The sequence below is a fragment of the Hyla sarda genome, chromosome 3 (assembly GCF_029499605.1).
Source record: "Hyla sarda isolate aHylSar1 chromosome 3, aHylSar1.hap1, whole genome shotgun sequence".
Classification (NCBI taxonomy): domain Eukaryota; kingdom Metazoa; phylum Chordata; class Amphibia; order Anura; family Hylidae; genus Hyla; species Hyla sarda.
The window spans coordinates 142,895,786-142,914,410 of record NC_079191.1 but is presented as its reverse complement, the minus strand read 5'-3'; the positions used below and the strand labels follow the sequence as shown (position 1 = coordinate 142,914,410).

General features: G+C 43.2%; 1 protein-coding gene and 1 pseudogene across 15 annotated transcripts in view; both read left to right on the top strand.

The window, feature by feature from the left end:
* TNIK (TRAF2 and NCK interacting kinase) overlaps positions 1–18,625 on the top strand; it is a 350,539-nt gene that overhangs the window by 287,120 nt on the left and 44,794 nt on the right. For 8 of the 15 annotated variants that reach the window (XM_056565180.1, XM_056565178.1, XM_056565177.1 and 5 more), the window contains 3 exons: positions 2,082–2,176; positions 5,286–5,309; positions 18,378–18,452. In XM_056565180.1, the coding sequence (XP_056421155.1) occupies positions 2,082–2,176; positions 5,286–5,309; positions 18,378–18,452 (194 nt within the window). The remainder of the gene's footprint in view (positions 1–2,081; positions 2,177–5,285; positions 5,310–18,377; positions 18,453–18,625) is intronic. The other 7 variants (XM_056565176.1, XM_056565186.1, XM_056565183.1 and 4 more) reach the window with 3 other exon arrangements.
* LOC130363249 (U2 spliceosomal RNA) lies at positions 7,964–8,096 on the top strand (annotated as a pseudogene).

Below are 18,625 nucleotides of genomic sequence, written 5' to 3'. Positions count from 1 at the left end.
GGGAATACTGGGAATTGCAGTTAGGAACTACAACACCCAGCATGCCCTGATGCAGCCTATGGCTCTGCAGCTGACCCGAACCAAAACTACAACTCCCAGCATGTTACACTTTATAGTTCTACAGTTTAGGTTATGGTGCAACATGCTGGGAGTTGTAGTTTTGGTTCGGGCGTGTTTGCATGCATCCGTGGGGCTCTTGTTTGGCGGATGAGTATGAAGGGCGGGATTCTGGGGGTGCAATTCAGTGTGGGTGGCCAGAAGACACTAAAAATAAATAAAATTACATAGCACAACTGGCGGCAGTGCCCCCCCCCCCTCATCATACATCATACATTACATACACACATCACAGATACATCATACACATATACACTCACACCATACATATACACCATACATATGCACACATCATACATACACCTGCTGCTGCCCACCCCACATCATACATTACATACACACATCACACAGACATACACACATCACACATACACTCACACTATACATATACACACACATCATACATACACCGCTGCCCACCCCACATCATACATCACATACACACATCACAGATACATCATACACATATACACTCACACCATACATATACACCATACATATGCACACATCATACATACACCTGCTGCTGCCCACCCCACATCATACATTACATACACACATCACACAGACATACACACATCACACATACACTCACACTATACATATACACACACATCATACATACACCGCTGCCCACCCCACATCATACATCACATACATACACACATCACACAGACAGACATCATACACACATCATACATTGCATAAACATCACACAGACAGACATCATACACACATCATACATTACATACACATCACACATAGACAGACATCATACACACATTATACATTACATACACATCACACATAGACATCATACACACGTTATACATTACATACACATCACACATAGACATTATACACATCATACATTTCATACACATCACACATAAACGGACATCATACACACATCATACATTACATACACATCACACATAGACAGACATCATACACACATTATACATTACATACACATCACACATAGACAGACATCATACACACATCATACATTTCATACACATCACACACAGACATTATACACACATCACACATACACTCACACCCTACATATACAACCACCCTTCCTGTCGCCGCCGTCTGCATTCTCTGCCTCCTCACCTGAGCTGGCCATGAGTGGACATCAGAGCTGTAGTCCCGGCCGGTGTGAGGTTACATGGGTTTGAAAATCTCCCCTCACACTGGACATCCTCTCCCCTCCCCCCCTGCTCTGTGTTCTCCCCATGCAAACATGCATCCTCCCCGTGGTGGATTAGGTCCTGTGAAGAAAGAGCAGGGGGAGGGGGAGGGATAGAGCGGTGTGCGGGGGAGGGGAGGAGTTGTGTGCCGAGCTGTGGACATCCTTTCTCTCCCCCTGTCTTCTTGTGTTATGTGTAGCTGCGTCCTCCATCCTCCGGGAGGATTAGATAAGGGGGTTGTGGCTCAATTATGTAATGCGAACGTGCGACCTCGGGCTCTGCGGTCTGCTGGGGGCCGCCGCCGGCCCCTCCATACACACTGAGCGCCGGTGTGAGGTGTAGACTTGCATCCGCTCCTGCGCCTCACACCGGCAGTAATGAAAAATAAGGGGGACGTCTGTCTGTCCCTGCTAGCCCGATACAGGGCTAAATCTATAAACAATTCACCTGCCCGATGCCCAAAACTACTTGTCCCGGGCGTCGGGCGATAGGATTTCCACATCCCTGGACTATTAAAAATATGAAAGAAGCAATCTGATTGGTTTCTTTGGGCAACTCAGCAACTTTTCCTCTGGACAGGTTGATAAATCTCCCCCTTTATGTTCAGAATATACTACACATACAGTTGTTGGTCGCACAAAAGTGGAGTTACATCAAATAATGAGGAGGAGAGACTTTATACAGATGGGAACTCTTGTTTTATTGTCAGTAGCTAGTTGTCATCATGTTAACAATTCTAATTTGAATACCATGTTATTTTCTTTGTAGCGGGTAACAATAAACCCGAAGGATCTCCAGTGTTACCAAACGATGGATTGAATGCAAAAACTGAAGACAATATGACGCGACCAAGTCGACCAGCTGTAGGTTTATTGCATGTTTATCTGTGTCACACATTGTCATAATACTTTTTCTCCACAAGGTGTCCTGTTTGGTTGCACTGTATTCCATTTTGTGGAACAAAAGAGCTACAAGAATTCATCTATTTTTGCAACTACAAAATATAAAACTATTTTTGCACACTAAATATATAATGTGGACTGTCCACTTTTTACACAGGCATCTTAGGTAGGGGAACATTGACTAACATCCTAACAGCATTTTATCAGACGCTACAGTTATTATTCTTCAGTTTCCTCAATTATCCAGTAACAGATGAGTATTTAGGACAAGAAGAATTAGAATAGTATCATGTTGGCACCTTTGGGAGTGCCAATCATGCTGGGTAACAGAAGAGAAACTCCATTTGGAATCCTAATACTGTATTTGGCCAGTGTGACTGCAGTTAGAGAGCTGACAAAAAGTAAAACAGTACTTTATTTTATTGATTATACTACCATAAAAAGCAATGTTATCAGCATAACAACCTGTAAACGTAAATTCTTCTTATAGTGCCATTTACAGTCTTCATCTCTGTAGAGCCATTTCTGGGCAACAATTCAGCTTCTTATGTGGCTAAGCGGAAACTCATCTCTGCTGGCTGCAAGCATGGTAATGATGTACAGTAAATGTCCATCTGATCAATAATTTGTCATTGATTTGAAAAGTTTTTGCGTGTCAAGCACCTTAAAAGTAACATGTCTGACCTTAATGCAGCATATAGGTAAGCCCATGCTGTGTTTAATTTAATAGAATGTGCACAATGCCACCAGAGTCCAGTATATTCATAATATTCAGGATTCTCCAGCCACCAGCTGCTGATTGGCATCTTACTGGGCATACGGTGAGAGCTGTCCACAAACAGCAGGTTAAAGGGGTACTCAGCTGCTCAACGTTTAGAGTAAACTGTTCCGAACGCTGGAGCCGGCGCCGGGAGCTTGTGATGTCAAAGCCCCGCCCCCTCATCTTGTCATGCCCGCCCCCTCAATGCAAGTCTATGGGAGGGGGCATGATGGCTGTCACGCTCCCTCCCCTAGACTTGCATTGAGGGGGCGGGGCTATGACGTCGCGAGCTCCCAGCGCCGGCTGCAGCGTTCGGAACAGTTAGTTCCAAACGCTGAGCAGTAGAGTACCCGTTTAAGGGCTGGTTAAGCGGAGAACATGCAGCTGTGCAATTCTGCCCCATCATTCTAGCAATCAGTGGGGGTCTTGTCAGCACCAGGACTCCCAGCGATACAATATTCTGGCATGTTATTATGGCGTTTAGTTTTCCTAAAGTTACGTGAGCAGATACATCTTTTGTTCTCGCTGAGGTTCATCGTCAAATTCATGTCCAATAGGATACATCACTTTTCAGGGGACATCATACAAAAAGTTATCTTTGGTAACTACACTGCAAAAAATGGTAAATCAATGTTTCCCTTTAATACCTTTATTTGCATTGTATATGAAGATCCAGCAGTGTGATACTCAGCTTGTCATTACTGGTTCACATATAACTAGAACTATAAATTGCCATATGTTTTTTTTCCACTAATTTCTCTATTGAGCGGCATTCGTCAGCATGCTTTCTCTTTGACATTAAAAGATGACAGGTTTGTGAGTAACACAACATAGTCTGCTGGTGTTTTATATTACTATTCACTGATTTGGCAGCTCTGTATTGTAAGCACAGATTATAGAAAGTGCTTTTGTATTTTCAAAATGTAATAAGCCTAATGCAAGCACCAGGAGGAGAGGTGAGATTTTGAGCCAAATGTATTTTAATTTCCCATTAGTGATAGAGTGTAGCAGCAGCATCTCGATAGACTATGAAATGAAGTGTTTGAGAGAACCGCTTACACTATGGTTACTCATTTAAAATTTATTTTTGACTTGTTCATTATAACTTTAGTTCTATAACTAAAAACTAAATTGAATAATTTTTATTGTATTAATTTAAGATTGAGAGAATTACCATCTTTTATAGATTTGTATAAGAGACCCTGGTTATGAGGAGGAAAGATTTTTCGACTACAGTAGCAGGATCCAAATATCATAAAGTACCGTAATTATAAACCACATATGCCTGACTATGTGGTAATAGTTCTATAACAATGACTATATTTAGATTTTGGTCTGAGAGGGCCATCTATCATCTTGGGCAGAACATCAAAGATGTAAATCTTATAAGCCATGTAATGCCCCCTGGAAAAAAATATTCTGACTTGCCCTCCAATGGAAAAAAAAATCTTTTCTGTAGTGCCACCTCTTGCTGTCCTGGAATTTACTGCTCAGACCCCCAAAAGGCTTTGAATTATGGCTAGGGATTATCAGCCAAATAAGTCTTTAAAAGGAAGATACTCCCATTTGTAGAAAGACATTTCAGGCCATTATATGAGGGTCTGAGAGGGTAATTAGTGTCTTTGAGCAGAGTGCCAGCATTCTGCTCTGTCCTGATGTTGGGGGCAACAACCCTGATACAGATGTCTACAGATTGGATACCTCTTCCTTTTGGATGAGACTTTGGTTTGTCTGATATATCCTAGTCATGTTTCAAGGCTCTTTAGGGGTCACGCTGATAGGGAAGCTGCCTCCAATAGTTGATAATAGAGAGCAAGCTCTTTCTCTTCTGGAATATATGTACATTGCCCTATATATTACAGCATAAAGCATGTTTTCCACAGACCTATTTGCAAAGGTCATCTTCTTATATAATCCTTGGCTTCTCAACAATGTTTTTATTAGAAATGTGTTAATAGGTACGTTCAAGGAAATACCACTGGATAATCTGCAATAATTCTTGTGGGCAAAACATTCAAAGTAATATTCATTGATGTATGTTTGCATTACATATCTAAGGCGAATGAAGAATGACTTAATAAATCTATCAGGTAGCAGCATCCAGGGTCTGTTAATGATGCTCCAACACATTCGCAGTGTTTTGTGTACTTTGTGCGCTTTTTGGCAAGCACTTGGCTGTGTATCTGCCCATTCAAAAAGCTTGACAAGCATGTAACTAACACTTGTATTTTTAACCTGCTTCCTTCCCTGTGGCTTTCCCTTGACCTGCTCTGCTTTCTCCGATGCTGATTATCCCTCCCTTGCTCAAAGAGCTATAAGAAAGCAATAGATGAGGTTAGTGATCCCATTTTACAGTCCACATTGTGACCTGTTCTCTGTAGGGTTTGAGTGTAATATCCAGCAGGTTTTGTGTCTTCATTTCAAACTCACTGACCACCATTCACTTGACTAGAACTATGTGCTCCAGACCAACTCATGCTTTATCCATTAGCAAGAATCTTAGAGTTATAGAATTAAAATGTGATTGCCATTGACTGAAGTTGGTAAACTCATAGGCCAAGCCTGAAAACCGTTTAGGGAAATAATCCAATAGGGAGGTTTATACTAAAGGCACACTCTTCCTATCTGTTTAGGAAGTTTTTTCATGTTTTTTAAAAGGTGTGTTCAGTTTAAAGTATGGACACCCTTTTATTTGCTTTAAAGCCATATCTTAAACGGAATCTGCCAGGTTAGCAACTACAATGAAAGAAGCAACCTGGTTGCTATGGACAACTGACCAACCTTTCCTATGCACAGGCTTAGTTAAATATACCCATGACATGTTTTTAGGGTAGTTTGTAGGTTCACATGTAACTGATCTGCAGCGTATTTTCCTCTGCGGATCTGCCGATGACCTGACCCTATATTGTGCCTCCAGCTGTTGACCCGTGTCCTGCTCGCAGCGGCAATGCGCCGCTCTGAGCAACCACACAGGTACATGAGAGTCAGCACGCACATGCGCGGTGTACTTAGACATCGCGGCTGCGCCTTGATGTCTGTGAGTACACTGCGAGTACGTGTTGGGGACTCGCAGGCCCATGTGGCTTCTCGGCGCGTGTATTGACGCTGCGAGCAGGACACGGGGGGGATCAGATCGCCTCTTTCATATTTCACAGGCCTTTTTAAAAATGAAAGATGCACCACCTTTACTCTACATAGCTTTTGATAAATCTCCCTCTGTATGCTTCCAAATCTTGTTTGTTTTTTATCTGGAGACAAGTGTCATACAGGACAGAGCACCTGAAGTGCCATGGGCTGGCATGCCTCCTAATCTCTTCTTTATTGAAAGTCTCATGTTCAATAAATTTAAATAAATATATATATATATATATATATATATATATATATATAGTAAATTTGAGTAGCCGTATTAGTCCAATGATGCAGATATCTTGTAAAAAAATGAAAATGCAAAAATATAATTGGGCAAAGTCCTTAAGGGACAACATTTACAACCCCAATATTACGAGGGATATTCCCCCAGATTATCCATTTTAACTTATTGATATAGGGTCCACCAATAGCCTTGGATAAAAAAATTACTTTTTTACCCTTAATCCCTTTTTCCCCCCACCCCTATCCGCAATGCGGGAGAGACGGGAAAAAAATCGTTGTTTCCAATAATTTCATGATCCCTAATTTTTTTTTATAAGCTTTTTAGAGCAATTTGCAATCATTGCTTCATAAGTTATTATTTCTCAGCTGCTCTTCATTGGGGGACACCTAACTGATGGGTATATGCTCTTGCCACTAGGAGGCGCTGACCCTAGGAAGAAAAAAGTTGGCTCCTCCCTGGCAGTTTTAGCTAGTGTCATTAGGAGGCAAGACACAGGTCTGAGAGTTCCCCACACCTGGTCTTTTTTTATTATTTTGCAGTCCATATGCAACTAATGGGCACAGGACATAAAAGTATGCACCGTTAACCCCTTCCCGCCAACGGCCACAGCCTGGGGTTGCATCTAGGGTCCGGATCCGCCTATCTTCCCTGCTCGTCCTGCTGTCTCAACCTGAGGTGATGCAGGTGACTTAAAAGCTGGCTGAAGACATCTTGAGGTGAGTGTAAGAAGACATGTGAGTAAATTCCCTCCCCCCCCTCCCCTCTTTCTCTTACAGAGGGACGCTGTCCTTTATTGGGAGATTATGTTGGGGCGCCCTGGGGGCTGTGCTGTTGCATATCTGGTCCTGTGGAGGACAGCCGCCGACCTTTTGCAGCGGTTCTCTCCACTGGAGTTATTTTCCGGCTCTCCTCTGAACAGCCTTGCTGTTCCTACTTCTACCGTCTATGATTTTCCCCACTTGGTGGTCTGCAGCGCGCTGGGGGCTCAGGCGGCACATGGCCGCCCTTCTTCCTGCCCTGAGCCAGCACGCCCCAGGAGGCCAGACTATGCCTCCTCTCCATTTTTCAGGGGGTTATGGACGTACGTGGCTCCGCCCTTCTTCTCCCCCTGAGAGCGCGCAGACCAGGAGGCCAGGCAGCACCTCCTCTCTTGGTTCGCGTGCCACACACATCATGCCTGTAACCGGCGGGTAAGCATGCAGATGTATAGATGGTGCCTTCAGCGGCGTTTATCGCTGCCCCTCCGCCTGCATCTGGCTCCGCCCCTCCACTGGCATTGTGCTCCTCCTTAGCAGACGCTTCTAAGCGCACTGCTCCCTACCTTTGCCGCTCCGAGGCTGCAGCATGAATATTCCTAGTGTCCCTGCATGAGGGTCATTGTGTGGGCTTCCTAGCCCCTTCTACCTTCTGGGATCTCTAGGTCAGTGTGAGTGCAAGGCGCCTTGTTCCCTGCACTTAGTGTGTGCATTTAAAAAAAAAATTGTACTCTCTGCTGCTGGTCTCTCAGACCATTAAGTGGTGTTTGGCACCCTCTTGTGGACTATAATTAAATTGTGCCTGCACCCTCGTGACCTCTAGGGACACATAATTACAGCCTTAGCCTGTACTATATCTCACTTCTCTGCCTTTTGGCCAAGATCAAGTGTACTATCTGTTCTTATGAGTTTTATCTTTTTTTTTTTTTTTTCTGGGACTGTATACTGGGGCCCCCCTTATAGTCTCCATCACCATGTATGGGACCTGATATTACATTGCATTAAGTCTATTGAGGTATGCCTCTGGCCTGTTTTTGCCAAGAGACATATGTGACTCGCTGTGGCGGGTCGTGCCGGGGATTTCATGACCACTTGGAAGATACCGGGGTTACAGTCAGGACTGTTTCTCCTCTACCACTGGTTGCCATAACATGTTTGCCATGTCTGCAGGTGTTTTTGACATGCGGACATAATTCCCTCCTCCACAGGCTGCCACATCCACGCCTGCTGTCCTGGATCCCCTCGTCCACGGCGAGTTCTCCGTGGGAGTGTCCCTGCGTGGCCATGGATTGCACCTGCTCTCATTAAGCCAGGAGTCTCGCCTATCACTAATCTCTCCAATGCCATGTCCGCGGCTGGATTGTGGTACCCCACTATTGTACGAGGTGACCGCTGGAGTGCCCTGTTGTCTACATGGACCCTTACCAGTAAGCCATATGACGGTCTGCATGGTTTTCGCTGCCGCCTGCCAACTTCTTCAAGGGCTGAAGTATCTGTGGCTTAAGTTCCGGTAGCCCACTGCTAGTTCGAGGTGACTGCAGGAGTGCCCCATTTTCTACATGGACCCATGCCAGTAAGCCAGACAGTGGTCTGCATGGTTTTCTCTGGCATCTGTCACTTCTCCAAGGGCTGAAGTATCTGCAGCTGCAGTTCTGGTAACACACTGCTAGTGCGCTGTGTCCGGTTGTGTGATCTGACGTGTCCTTTGGACCCTAGGCAGGGCGAAGTGGATACAATCCATGGCTCTTAAGCCTCCCCTGATCTCCCAGGGTGACGGGGATTCTACTTTTCCTGCATAAATTAGTTCAGCTTTCAGGTGCTCCCGTGGGCTGGAAAAGGTGGATACAGTCCTAGAAGAGTCTTTCCTAGGACTGTATCCACCTTTTCCAGCCCACCGGAGCACCTGAAAGCTGAACTAATTCATACAGGATAAGTCATCAACTGCCGAGCCGAGAAGTTCGTGACAAATCGAATTTACTGTAAGTTCGCTCATCTCTAAAGGCTATAAGAAAATAGCAAAACATTTTCAGATGTCAATATCCTCTGTTCTGAATGTAATTAAGAAATGGCAGTCATCAGAAACAGTGGAAGTTAAAGCAAGATCTGGAAGACCAAGAAAAATATCAGACAGAACAGCTCGCAGGATTGTGAGAAAAACAATTCAAACCCCACGTTTGTCTGCACAATCCCTCCAGAAAGATTTGACAGACACTGGAGTTGTGGTACAGTATTCCACTATAAAGAGATACTTGTACAAATATGGTCTTCATGGAAGAGTCATAAGAAGAAAACCTCTTCTACGTCCTCACCACAAAAATCTGCGTTTTGGTACATTTTGGAAACAAGTTCTGTGGACCGATGAGGTTAAAATTCAAAGTTTTTGGCCGGAATGAGCAAAGGTATGTTAGGAGAAGAAGGGGAACAGAATTTAATGAAAAGAACCTCTGCCCAACTGTTAAGCATGGGGGTGGATCAATCATGCTTTGAGGTTGCATTGCAGCAAGTGGCACAGGGAACATCTCACGAGTAGAAGGAAAAATGGATTCAATAAAATTTCAGCAAATTTTGGATGCTAACTTGATGCCCTCTGTGAAAAAGCTGAAGTTAAAGAGAGAATGGCTTCTACAAATGGATAATGATCCTAAACACACCTCAAAATCCACGGGGAATTACATCAAGAGGTATAAACTGAAGGTTTTGCCATGGCCTTCACAATCTCCTGACCTCAACATAATTGAAAATCTATGGATAGACATTAACCTCTTCAGGACGCCGGGCGTATGCATACACCCTTCATCCCGAGTCCTTAAGGACGTGGGGCGTATGCATACGCCCGTGGGAATTCCGGTCCCCGCCGCTAGCCGGTTGGGGACCGGACCGGGATGCCTGCTGAAATCATTCAGTAGGCATCCCGGCACATCGCAGAGGGGGTTCTGCTATTCCGGGCTGATCGGGTCTTTAGTGACCCGATCACCCGGAAAATAGGGATGATCTGAGCTGTCAGTGACAGCCCCGATCATCCTGAGGGATAGGAGCGAGGTCGCAGTGCTGCGATCTCCTCCTATCCCCTGCCATTTGTCAGAAATGAGTTCTGACCAATGGCAGTGCAGAGCAGTGGGTTGCCATGGCAACCCCCCGTTCTGCCTACCCCTGGATGTCTGGAAGAACGGGGGGAGAAGATGGAGGCCTTTACCTGAGGACCAGATGCGATGGGGCCCGGCGATCAGTGGAGATCACGGTGCAGGTAGGGAAACGATGGTGGGGGGGGGATAGGAAGGGGGCATTAAGTGATATTTACTGCTCTTCCTAGTGGGTGCCAAACTGCAACCCCCAGCATGCCCAGACAGCAAAAGGCGGTCTGGGCATGCTGGGAGTTGTAGTTTTGCAACATCTGGAGGGTCACAGTTTGGAGACCACTGTTACAGTGATGCCCAAACAGTAGCCCTCCAGATGTTGCCAAACTACAACTCTCAGCATGCCTAGACTGCCCAGGCATGCTGGGAGTTGTAGTTCTGTAACATATGTCCCTTCAGATTTAGCAATTTTCATGAAATGTTTGAAAATTGCTGCTCTACTTTGAAGCCCTCTAATTTTTTCAAAAAGTAAAAATATGTCCATTTTATGATGCCAACATAAAGTGGACATATTGTATTTGTGAATAAAAATTTAATTTATTTGGAATATCCATTTTCCTTACAAGCAGAGAGCTGCAAAGTTAGAAAAATGCAAAATTTTCATGAAATTTGGGGATTTTTCACCAAAAAAGGATGCAAGGAACGCCGAAAATTTACCACCAAAATAAAGTTGAATATGTCACGAAAAAACTATCTCAGAATCAGGATATTCGGTAAAAGCGTTTCAGTTATTAATGCGTAAAGTGACGGTGGTCAGAATTGCGAAAAAGGGCTCAGTCCTTAAGGTGAAAAAGGGCTGCATCCTTAAGGGGTTAAAAGAGCAGTGTGTGATAGACAGCCCAGAAATCTCAAAGAACTGGAAGACTTTTGTAAGGAAGAGTGGGCAAAGATACCTCAAACAAGAATTGAAAGACACTTGGCTGGCTACAAAAAGGGTTTACAAGCTGTGATACTTGTCAAAGGGGGCAGGACAAGATATTAACTCTGCAGGGTGCCCAAATTTTTGCGGACACCATTTTTTTTTTGTTTTCTGATATTTTGAAAGTGTAAATGATGGAAATAAAATCTAACTTTGGTTGACATATTATAAGAATGTCTAATCAGTAATTTTTCCATCTTTCCTTTTTTATGCACAATAATACAAATTTTTACCTGGGGTGCCCAAACTTTTGATCCCCACTGTATGTTGTCGTAGGGCTCCTTGGGGGATCAGTCTGCCCAGTACTTTGTCCTGTCGCCATAGGGCAGCATTTCCTTGCTTCAACAGTCCTTGGAGCACTGTCAATTCCCCTTCCAGGGGGTTCGGGGATCAGGGTGCTGGCATGGTCGGTGCCTGGATTTTCTCTTGACCACCCTTTATTTTTTACCCTCCACTGGGGGGCTATTTCGCTGTGCGCTCTCTTCTGCCAAGATGGAGCCATCTCATTCTTCCCTTATATAGGTGGGGCTGGGCCCTTGTTTTTTGCTTAAAGCATTCAGTAGAGCTTTTTCCTTGCCTGTGCTTGTGGTCTTACTAGTGTTGAGCGGCATAGGCCATATTCGAATTCGCGAATATTCGCGAATATATGGACGAATATTCGTCATATATTCGCGAATATTCGCATATTCGTTATATTCTCGTTTTATTTTCGCATATGCGAAAGTTCGCGTATGCGAAAATTTACATATGTGAAAATTAGCATATACGAAATTAGCATACGCGCAAATTCGCATATGCGCAAATTAGCATATGCGAATTTTTGCACGCCAGTCTCACACAGTAGTATTAGAGCCTTCTTTACACCACACAAGCTGGAAGCAGAGAGGGGTGATCACTGTGATGTGTACTGTGAAGAAAAAAAAACAAAAAAAAAAAAACGAATATTCGTAATTACGAATATATAGCGCTATATTCGCGAATTCGCGAATATGCGATATTCGCGAATAATATTCGAATTGCGAATATTCGCGAGCAACACTAGGTCTTACTGCCCACCATTGCAGCCTGGCTTTCTTCCTGTTTCTTCTACTGCTCATGCAGCCTTGGTGTTCTTCTCTGTTGTAGGAGTTTATGCACTCATGTATGACTCAGCGACGGCCAGTCTAGCCGTTGTCTGTTCTTTGGGTCCTGCCATTGCTCTCTTCCTCTCTTGGCACAATCTCCCTGGAAAGGTATATGTATCCTCCCTTTGACAGTGTCTGTTGTGAGACACTGACAACACAGTCTTTTAGGGTGACATTCTTGTGCCGCGTACCTGGGAGTCTCTGCTGGGTTCCCTTTTGTTTTTTCCCTCCATTCCCGTCCTACGGGACATTGCTTCAGAGTGCTCTGGTCTTCTCGGACCGCTGGGGTCCAACTCTGGTTTGTCTCCTTGGCCTGGACACTATCCTAGACTGCGGTGGCATGTCTTCTTTTTTGAGTTGGCCCGCCAGGTCTTTGGGCCTTAGTGATGGTTGAGGTCTTGGGCATGGGTAGCGATCCTGCCGAGATTTCTCAGCGATCCCTTGGTGGGGTGGTCTTTCTGTACCACTATTCTTCTTGGCCATTTATCCTTCCGTGTCAGTCTTCAAGGTGACTCAGGAGCCTCCAGTTCCCATGTCTGTCGCTCCGGCGTTCCAGGATGACCCTTTTTCAGGGCATTCTGTTCCTTTTTTTGCTGTTAGTGCTATAGTCTTCTTCTTCGGGGTTCATTCATGTACTCCCGTGATGGGGGGCATTTGGGTCATCCAGATTACACCATTCCAGCTAATTTTGCCTTCTGGATGCCTGGGGCAGGCCCCTGAGACAGGGGTTTTGGGTCTCCAGATGTTCGGGTCATTGATCTTATGCGGGAGACCTCTCTGGAGCCGGCTTCCGTCTTTCTTTTATCCAGTGGTTTTCTGGTCTCCACCTTCGGTGCTCGCCTTCTGCTCAGGCGTACACTGCTCTCTCTGGCGTCTGTGTTCTTCTGCATGGGGTTCTCTTGTTGTGCCCAGCCAAGCTAGCCCTCTGTCTGGCTCTGTACTCCTTGGGGTTGATTTTCTACCGACTTCCGGGATGGTTCCGGCCCATCTGGCTTCCTAGTCGACTTTTTCTTGTCTCCCTATATGGACTGTAGGTTAGTGTAGTGTCTCTTCCTTTGTCGTCCTGGTCAGTCTCCATGGTCGTGGGACCTTTTAGTTGCTCAGTTTCTGGGCCTCGGTTGTTTCTGGCCTGGGGTCTCGTCGGCAGGCCTTACGGACAAGGGGGTTTGGTCTCCGACTGTTTCCCTTTCTCTAGTGGTTGTTGTTCCCACCCTAAGGCACTGCTTTGGTACGTCCCATCAATTAGGTGTCCCCTAATGAAGAGTGACCGAGAAAAGGAGATTTTTTTTTGTACTCGCTGTGACATCTCTTTCTCGTAGCCTTCATTGGGGACACCGCACCATTTCTTCCATTTATCTACCTTTACATTCTTCATTTATTTTTTTGTCCGGATTATCTTTTCCATTTTTTATTTTAATTTTTTTACCTGGGATTCTTTCTAGGGTCCTTCGGACATGTTTTTTGTTGGCTTCTCCTGCTGCTTTGTGAAAAAACTGATTACCTCACTACCAGTGGGCAGGTATATTCTGCCAGGGAGGAGCAGACTTTATTCTTCCTAGTGTCAGCGCCTCCTAGTGTCAAGAGCATGTGCACATCAGTTAGGTGTCCCCCAATGAAGGTTGCATTCCTTCCAATGCCAAATAGAAGGTTCCTTCTTAAACCATAACCTCAGAATGACCAGCTTAGCCAGGAAAAAAAAGTTTAAAGTATAGCAGACTTAATCTTCCTGTTCCCCTCACTTCCCCAAGAATAGCCATCTTAATCAACACGTCTATTGAGCTACTAAGCTTTTCTCCTATCTGTGCAAAGACTTCCATCCAAAAATGCGAAATTTCTTTCATATTAAATGAAGAAAGCCCATTTCTCCATACCCACATTAAGGGCAAAAAGAATTTTCACGCCCTTTAATTTTAAGAAGCCACACTGGAGTGTAGTATAACTGAAATACGAAAACACAAATAGCAGTGACCGTACTTAGACTTTCTGCTGTGGGTACAGGCCTCAGACAGTCACGATGCATGCACTGCTATTTGTATTCATGTTGCCCATAGAATCAGAAGATAGGACTTGGTGCCATAGGCCGATCCCTGACTGTTAATCATGGAGGGACAAGGAGGCAAGGGGGAGCATCTTTCTGTCTAAACAAAAACTGTCTGATTCGTCCATAGCAACCAATCACAGCTCCTCTTCCAATTTACCAGAGCAATACAAGAAATGAGAGCTCAGCTGTGATTGGTTGCTGTGGGCACATCAGACCAGTTTTGATCCCTGACAGATGTCTGTAGTTGCTAACCTTACCTATAGCAGACAAATTCCCTTTAAGTGCATCTGCCTTGCAAATATACAGTCAGAGAACTATGGGTGTAGGGCCCTGTTGCTGAAAGATGCCCATACAGCTTAATCTATAATCGGCTAAACACACTGCCTTTGATGGGTTTTACTGTGCAGTCTGTATGGTGGCCTCCTGACACCCGATCAACAGATGTCAGTGAAGACAGGGGTTGGCCATGTTGAATTTTAACTGCCCAACGCTTATTGTTCTGGAAGTTATAAGCCTCCGCCAGAGCTGTCTGGCTACGGCTCACCCCTCCTCATTGAGACACGATTGTTCGGTCATGCCAAACGTTCATTAAATTAAAATAAAATAAAAATGTGGAATTTCAGCCTAATAGTCAGGCATTCTCAAATATGGCATTTACCTTGTTTCACTCAAAGCTAACTAGTAAGTGGGCACAGTGCTCCAAATATAATTATAGCCACAGACTTGGTCAATAAAAATGGGATATTGACCCTAGGCAACAGAATCAGTCTCCTCTGTTACTTACATAGAAGTATGGCTAAGACTGCAGTTTACCAACAACATTGATAAATATTAACAATAAATAGAATGTTATAGCATTCAGTTTGGAATCCTTTATAGACAAAGTCAGGGAATTTTGACAGATAAGCTTGTGACCTAAATTTACTTACTGTTTTTGAGCAGTGTTCATTTTTACTTGAAAATATATGCTTTAGCGTGCTTTGTGTTCCCTCCATGTTTTCTAGTAACTACAGTTTACATATATTCTTAGTTTGCATTCTTACCAGATCTGCAGCAGATTTGAAGTTGTAAAATCTTTTTAACAAGGCAAATAAAGGGGTACTCTGGTGGAAAACTAATTTTTTGCAGATTTGTAAATTTCTTCTATTTAAATATCTTTATACTTCCGGTACTTATCAGCTGCTGTATGCTGCAGAGGGAATTGTATAGTTCATCTGTCTGAACACAGTGCTCTCTGCTGAAACCTCTGTCCATGTCAGTAACTATCCAGAGCAGGATCAAATCCCCATAGCAAACCTCTTCTGCTTTGGACCGTTCCTCACACGGTCAGAGGTGTCAGCAGAGAGCACTGTGGTCAGACAGAAAAGAACTAAACAACTTCCTCTGGAGCATACAGCAGCTGATAAGTATTGGAAGATTAAGATTTTTATATAGACGTAACTTACAAATTTGTTTAATTTTCTGGAACCAGCTGATTAGAAAACATTTGTTTTCCATCAGAATACCCCTTTAAGTATTTTTCATTGGCATGTTAATAAAGTAATTGTTTTGTAAAATGTGCAACAGCTGATTTTGCAACTGCAGATCTGCAACTTCAAATTCACAGTGGATCTGGTGTGTGAGAACACACCCTTAAATCCAGTTCACACTGTAGCAGATTTTGCTAATCTGCAGCAAAGGGATGTGTGAATTTATCCTACTCACAAGTATGGTGTTCTGCGCATTTTTAATGCTGCAGATTTCTTTTCAGTCATGTAGTGTGCATTAAAATCTGCAGCATCAAACATGCGCAGGATTCTGTACGTTTTAATGCACCATTAGTGTCAATTCACATGTACAGTATCCTGTGCATATTTGATGCACAGGTTTTAAAGCTGTGTTCAGTTATTTAGCTTACATTGAAATCTGCAGCTTCAACTCCTGCACACCAGATATGTGTAGAATACTGTACATGTGTATACAGGCTTAAGAAGTATATGTGACTGCATGTACTGCATTTAAGAAAGATTTGTGAATGATAAATGAAAGAAATATGCCAATATTTAAACTAGTGTATCACCTCTTAGAAAGGAGGCAACTATAGGCCCGTTGTAGCAGATAAATACAATAGTATGTCTTAAAGGGGTACTCCAGTGGAAAACTGTTTTTTATTTTTTATTTTTTTTTTCATCAACTGGTAGCAGAAAGTTAAACAGATTTGTAAATTACTTCTATTTAAAAAATCTTAACCCTTCCAGTACTTATCATCTGCTGTATGCTACAAAGGAAATTGTATAGTTCTTTTCAGCCTGACCACAGTGCACACTGCTGACACCTCTGTCCATGTCAGAAACTGTCCAGAGCAGGAGAGGTTTGCTATGGGGATTTGCTGCTACACTGCACAGTTCCAGACACGGACAGCGGTGTCAGCAGAGAGCACTGTGGTCAGACAGAAAAGAACTAAACAACTTTCTGTGGAGCATACAGCAGCTGATTAGTACTGAAAGGATTAAGATTTTTAAATAGAAGTAATTTTCAGATCTGTTTAACTTTTTGGCACCAGTTGATTAAAAAAAAAAAAAAATGTTCTCTACTGGCGTAACCCTTTAAAGACTAGGGTGTTGACTTACAGGAGTACTCCGGTGGAAAACAATTTATTTTAAACCAACTGATGTCTAAAAGTTAAACAGATTTGTAAATTACTTTTTTTTTAAAATCTTAATCCTTCCAGTACTTATCAGCTGCTGGTAAACTACAAAGGTTCTTTTCTTTTTGAATTTCTTTTCTGTCTGACCACGGTGCTCTCTGCTGACACCTCTGTCCGTGTCAGGAACGATCCAGAGCAGGAGAGGTTTGCTATGGGAATTTGCTCCTGCTCTGGACAGTTCCTGACATGGACAGAGGTGTCAGCAGAGAGGACTGTGGTCAGACAGAAAGGAAATTCAAAAAAGAAAATAACTTTTTCTGTAGTATACAGCAGCTGATAAGTACTGGAAGGGTTAAGATTTTTTTAATAGAAGTAATTTACAAATCTGTGTAACTTTCTGGCACCAATTGATTTAAAAATAAATAGTTTTCCACCAGAGTACCCATTTAAGGGGAAGGCTTACAACCTGTTACATATGTACAGATGAAAGGTCTGCTCACACAGGTGTCATGGCTTCCATTTCTGCAGGATCGGGACAGATTATGATCCATCACTGTTATTGACAGATAATGAGTTTGTCAGGTTATGTGGATAGAATAGTGCAGCATGCTATGCTATTCAGATTTTCTAAAAGAATTAACGCAAGAACATAAAAAACTAAGGCAAATAAAAATGCTTGATAGAAAAGCCAAATATGTTTTTATTTTTTATTTTATTTTTTCAAATGGGCAGGTAAATAGAAAGTACATAGTGGCTGTACTATTCCAGACTTGTTAGAGAAATTAATAATTCACTGCTGAACCTAAGACCTGCACATGTTTTGTGTTACTATTCATACCACTAGACTTTCCTTTAATGGAACCATTCTTCTACTGGCATCCCTCCCCTCTATATTGTTCTGTAAAAAAAAGTGTTGGCTAAATTAATGCAAGCCTTATTTATATGTTTGCATTCACTTGTTACATAATTTTTGGAATAATACATCAAATTTAATTATTGAATATAGTGGGTAGAGTATGGACGTACTTGCAGTTGAACTCTTTTTTTTCTTTTCTTTTATGAGATTGTTAACTCTCCAATAAAGTTTTTTGCTCATCGCTATACTTGTCACCTCCCTACGTAATATAGCATGTTGTGTTGGTGTTTGGCGCTCACATAGACCTATTGTGCATGTTTGCTTGTGGGTCACTGCATGTGTGAGGAGAGATTTAGACAGCTCTTGTGTGATGGTGTCCATTATGCGCTGCTTCTCATTTCTACAACATGGATTTTTATGGGTACATTGCAGTTCTTGTGAGAAGGGAAAGAAATCTTCTACTCTTTTGCACATATTTGGTAATGGTATGGTCAGGAAGCCTGGGACATATCGTTAACAAATCCCAAGTTTCTTATTGTCCTCTCCTTTCACACTTGATACCTTTCTACAGGCTGTTATCTCACAGGCAATGCCCGCGGATGATGGAAAGATCATGCCGCGGAGAGTGAAAACTAAAAACAAAACGGTAAGAAAACTTCTTTCTTGCCTTTCACTACAAGTTCGTTCACATTGAAAATCAGTGCTTGAAGTCGACAAAAAGTTTACGTCACATCAGTTATAAAGTTGAATAGTCATTAACTAGTAGAAGGATTACATAGTAAAATGGTCATGGAAACCAAGGTGTCGGATTTGCCTGTG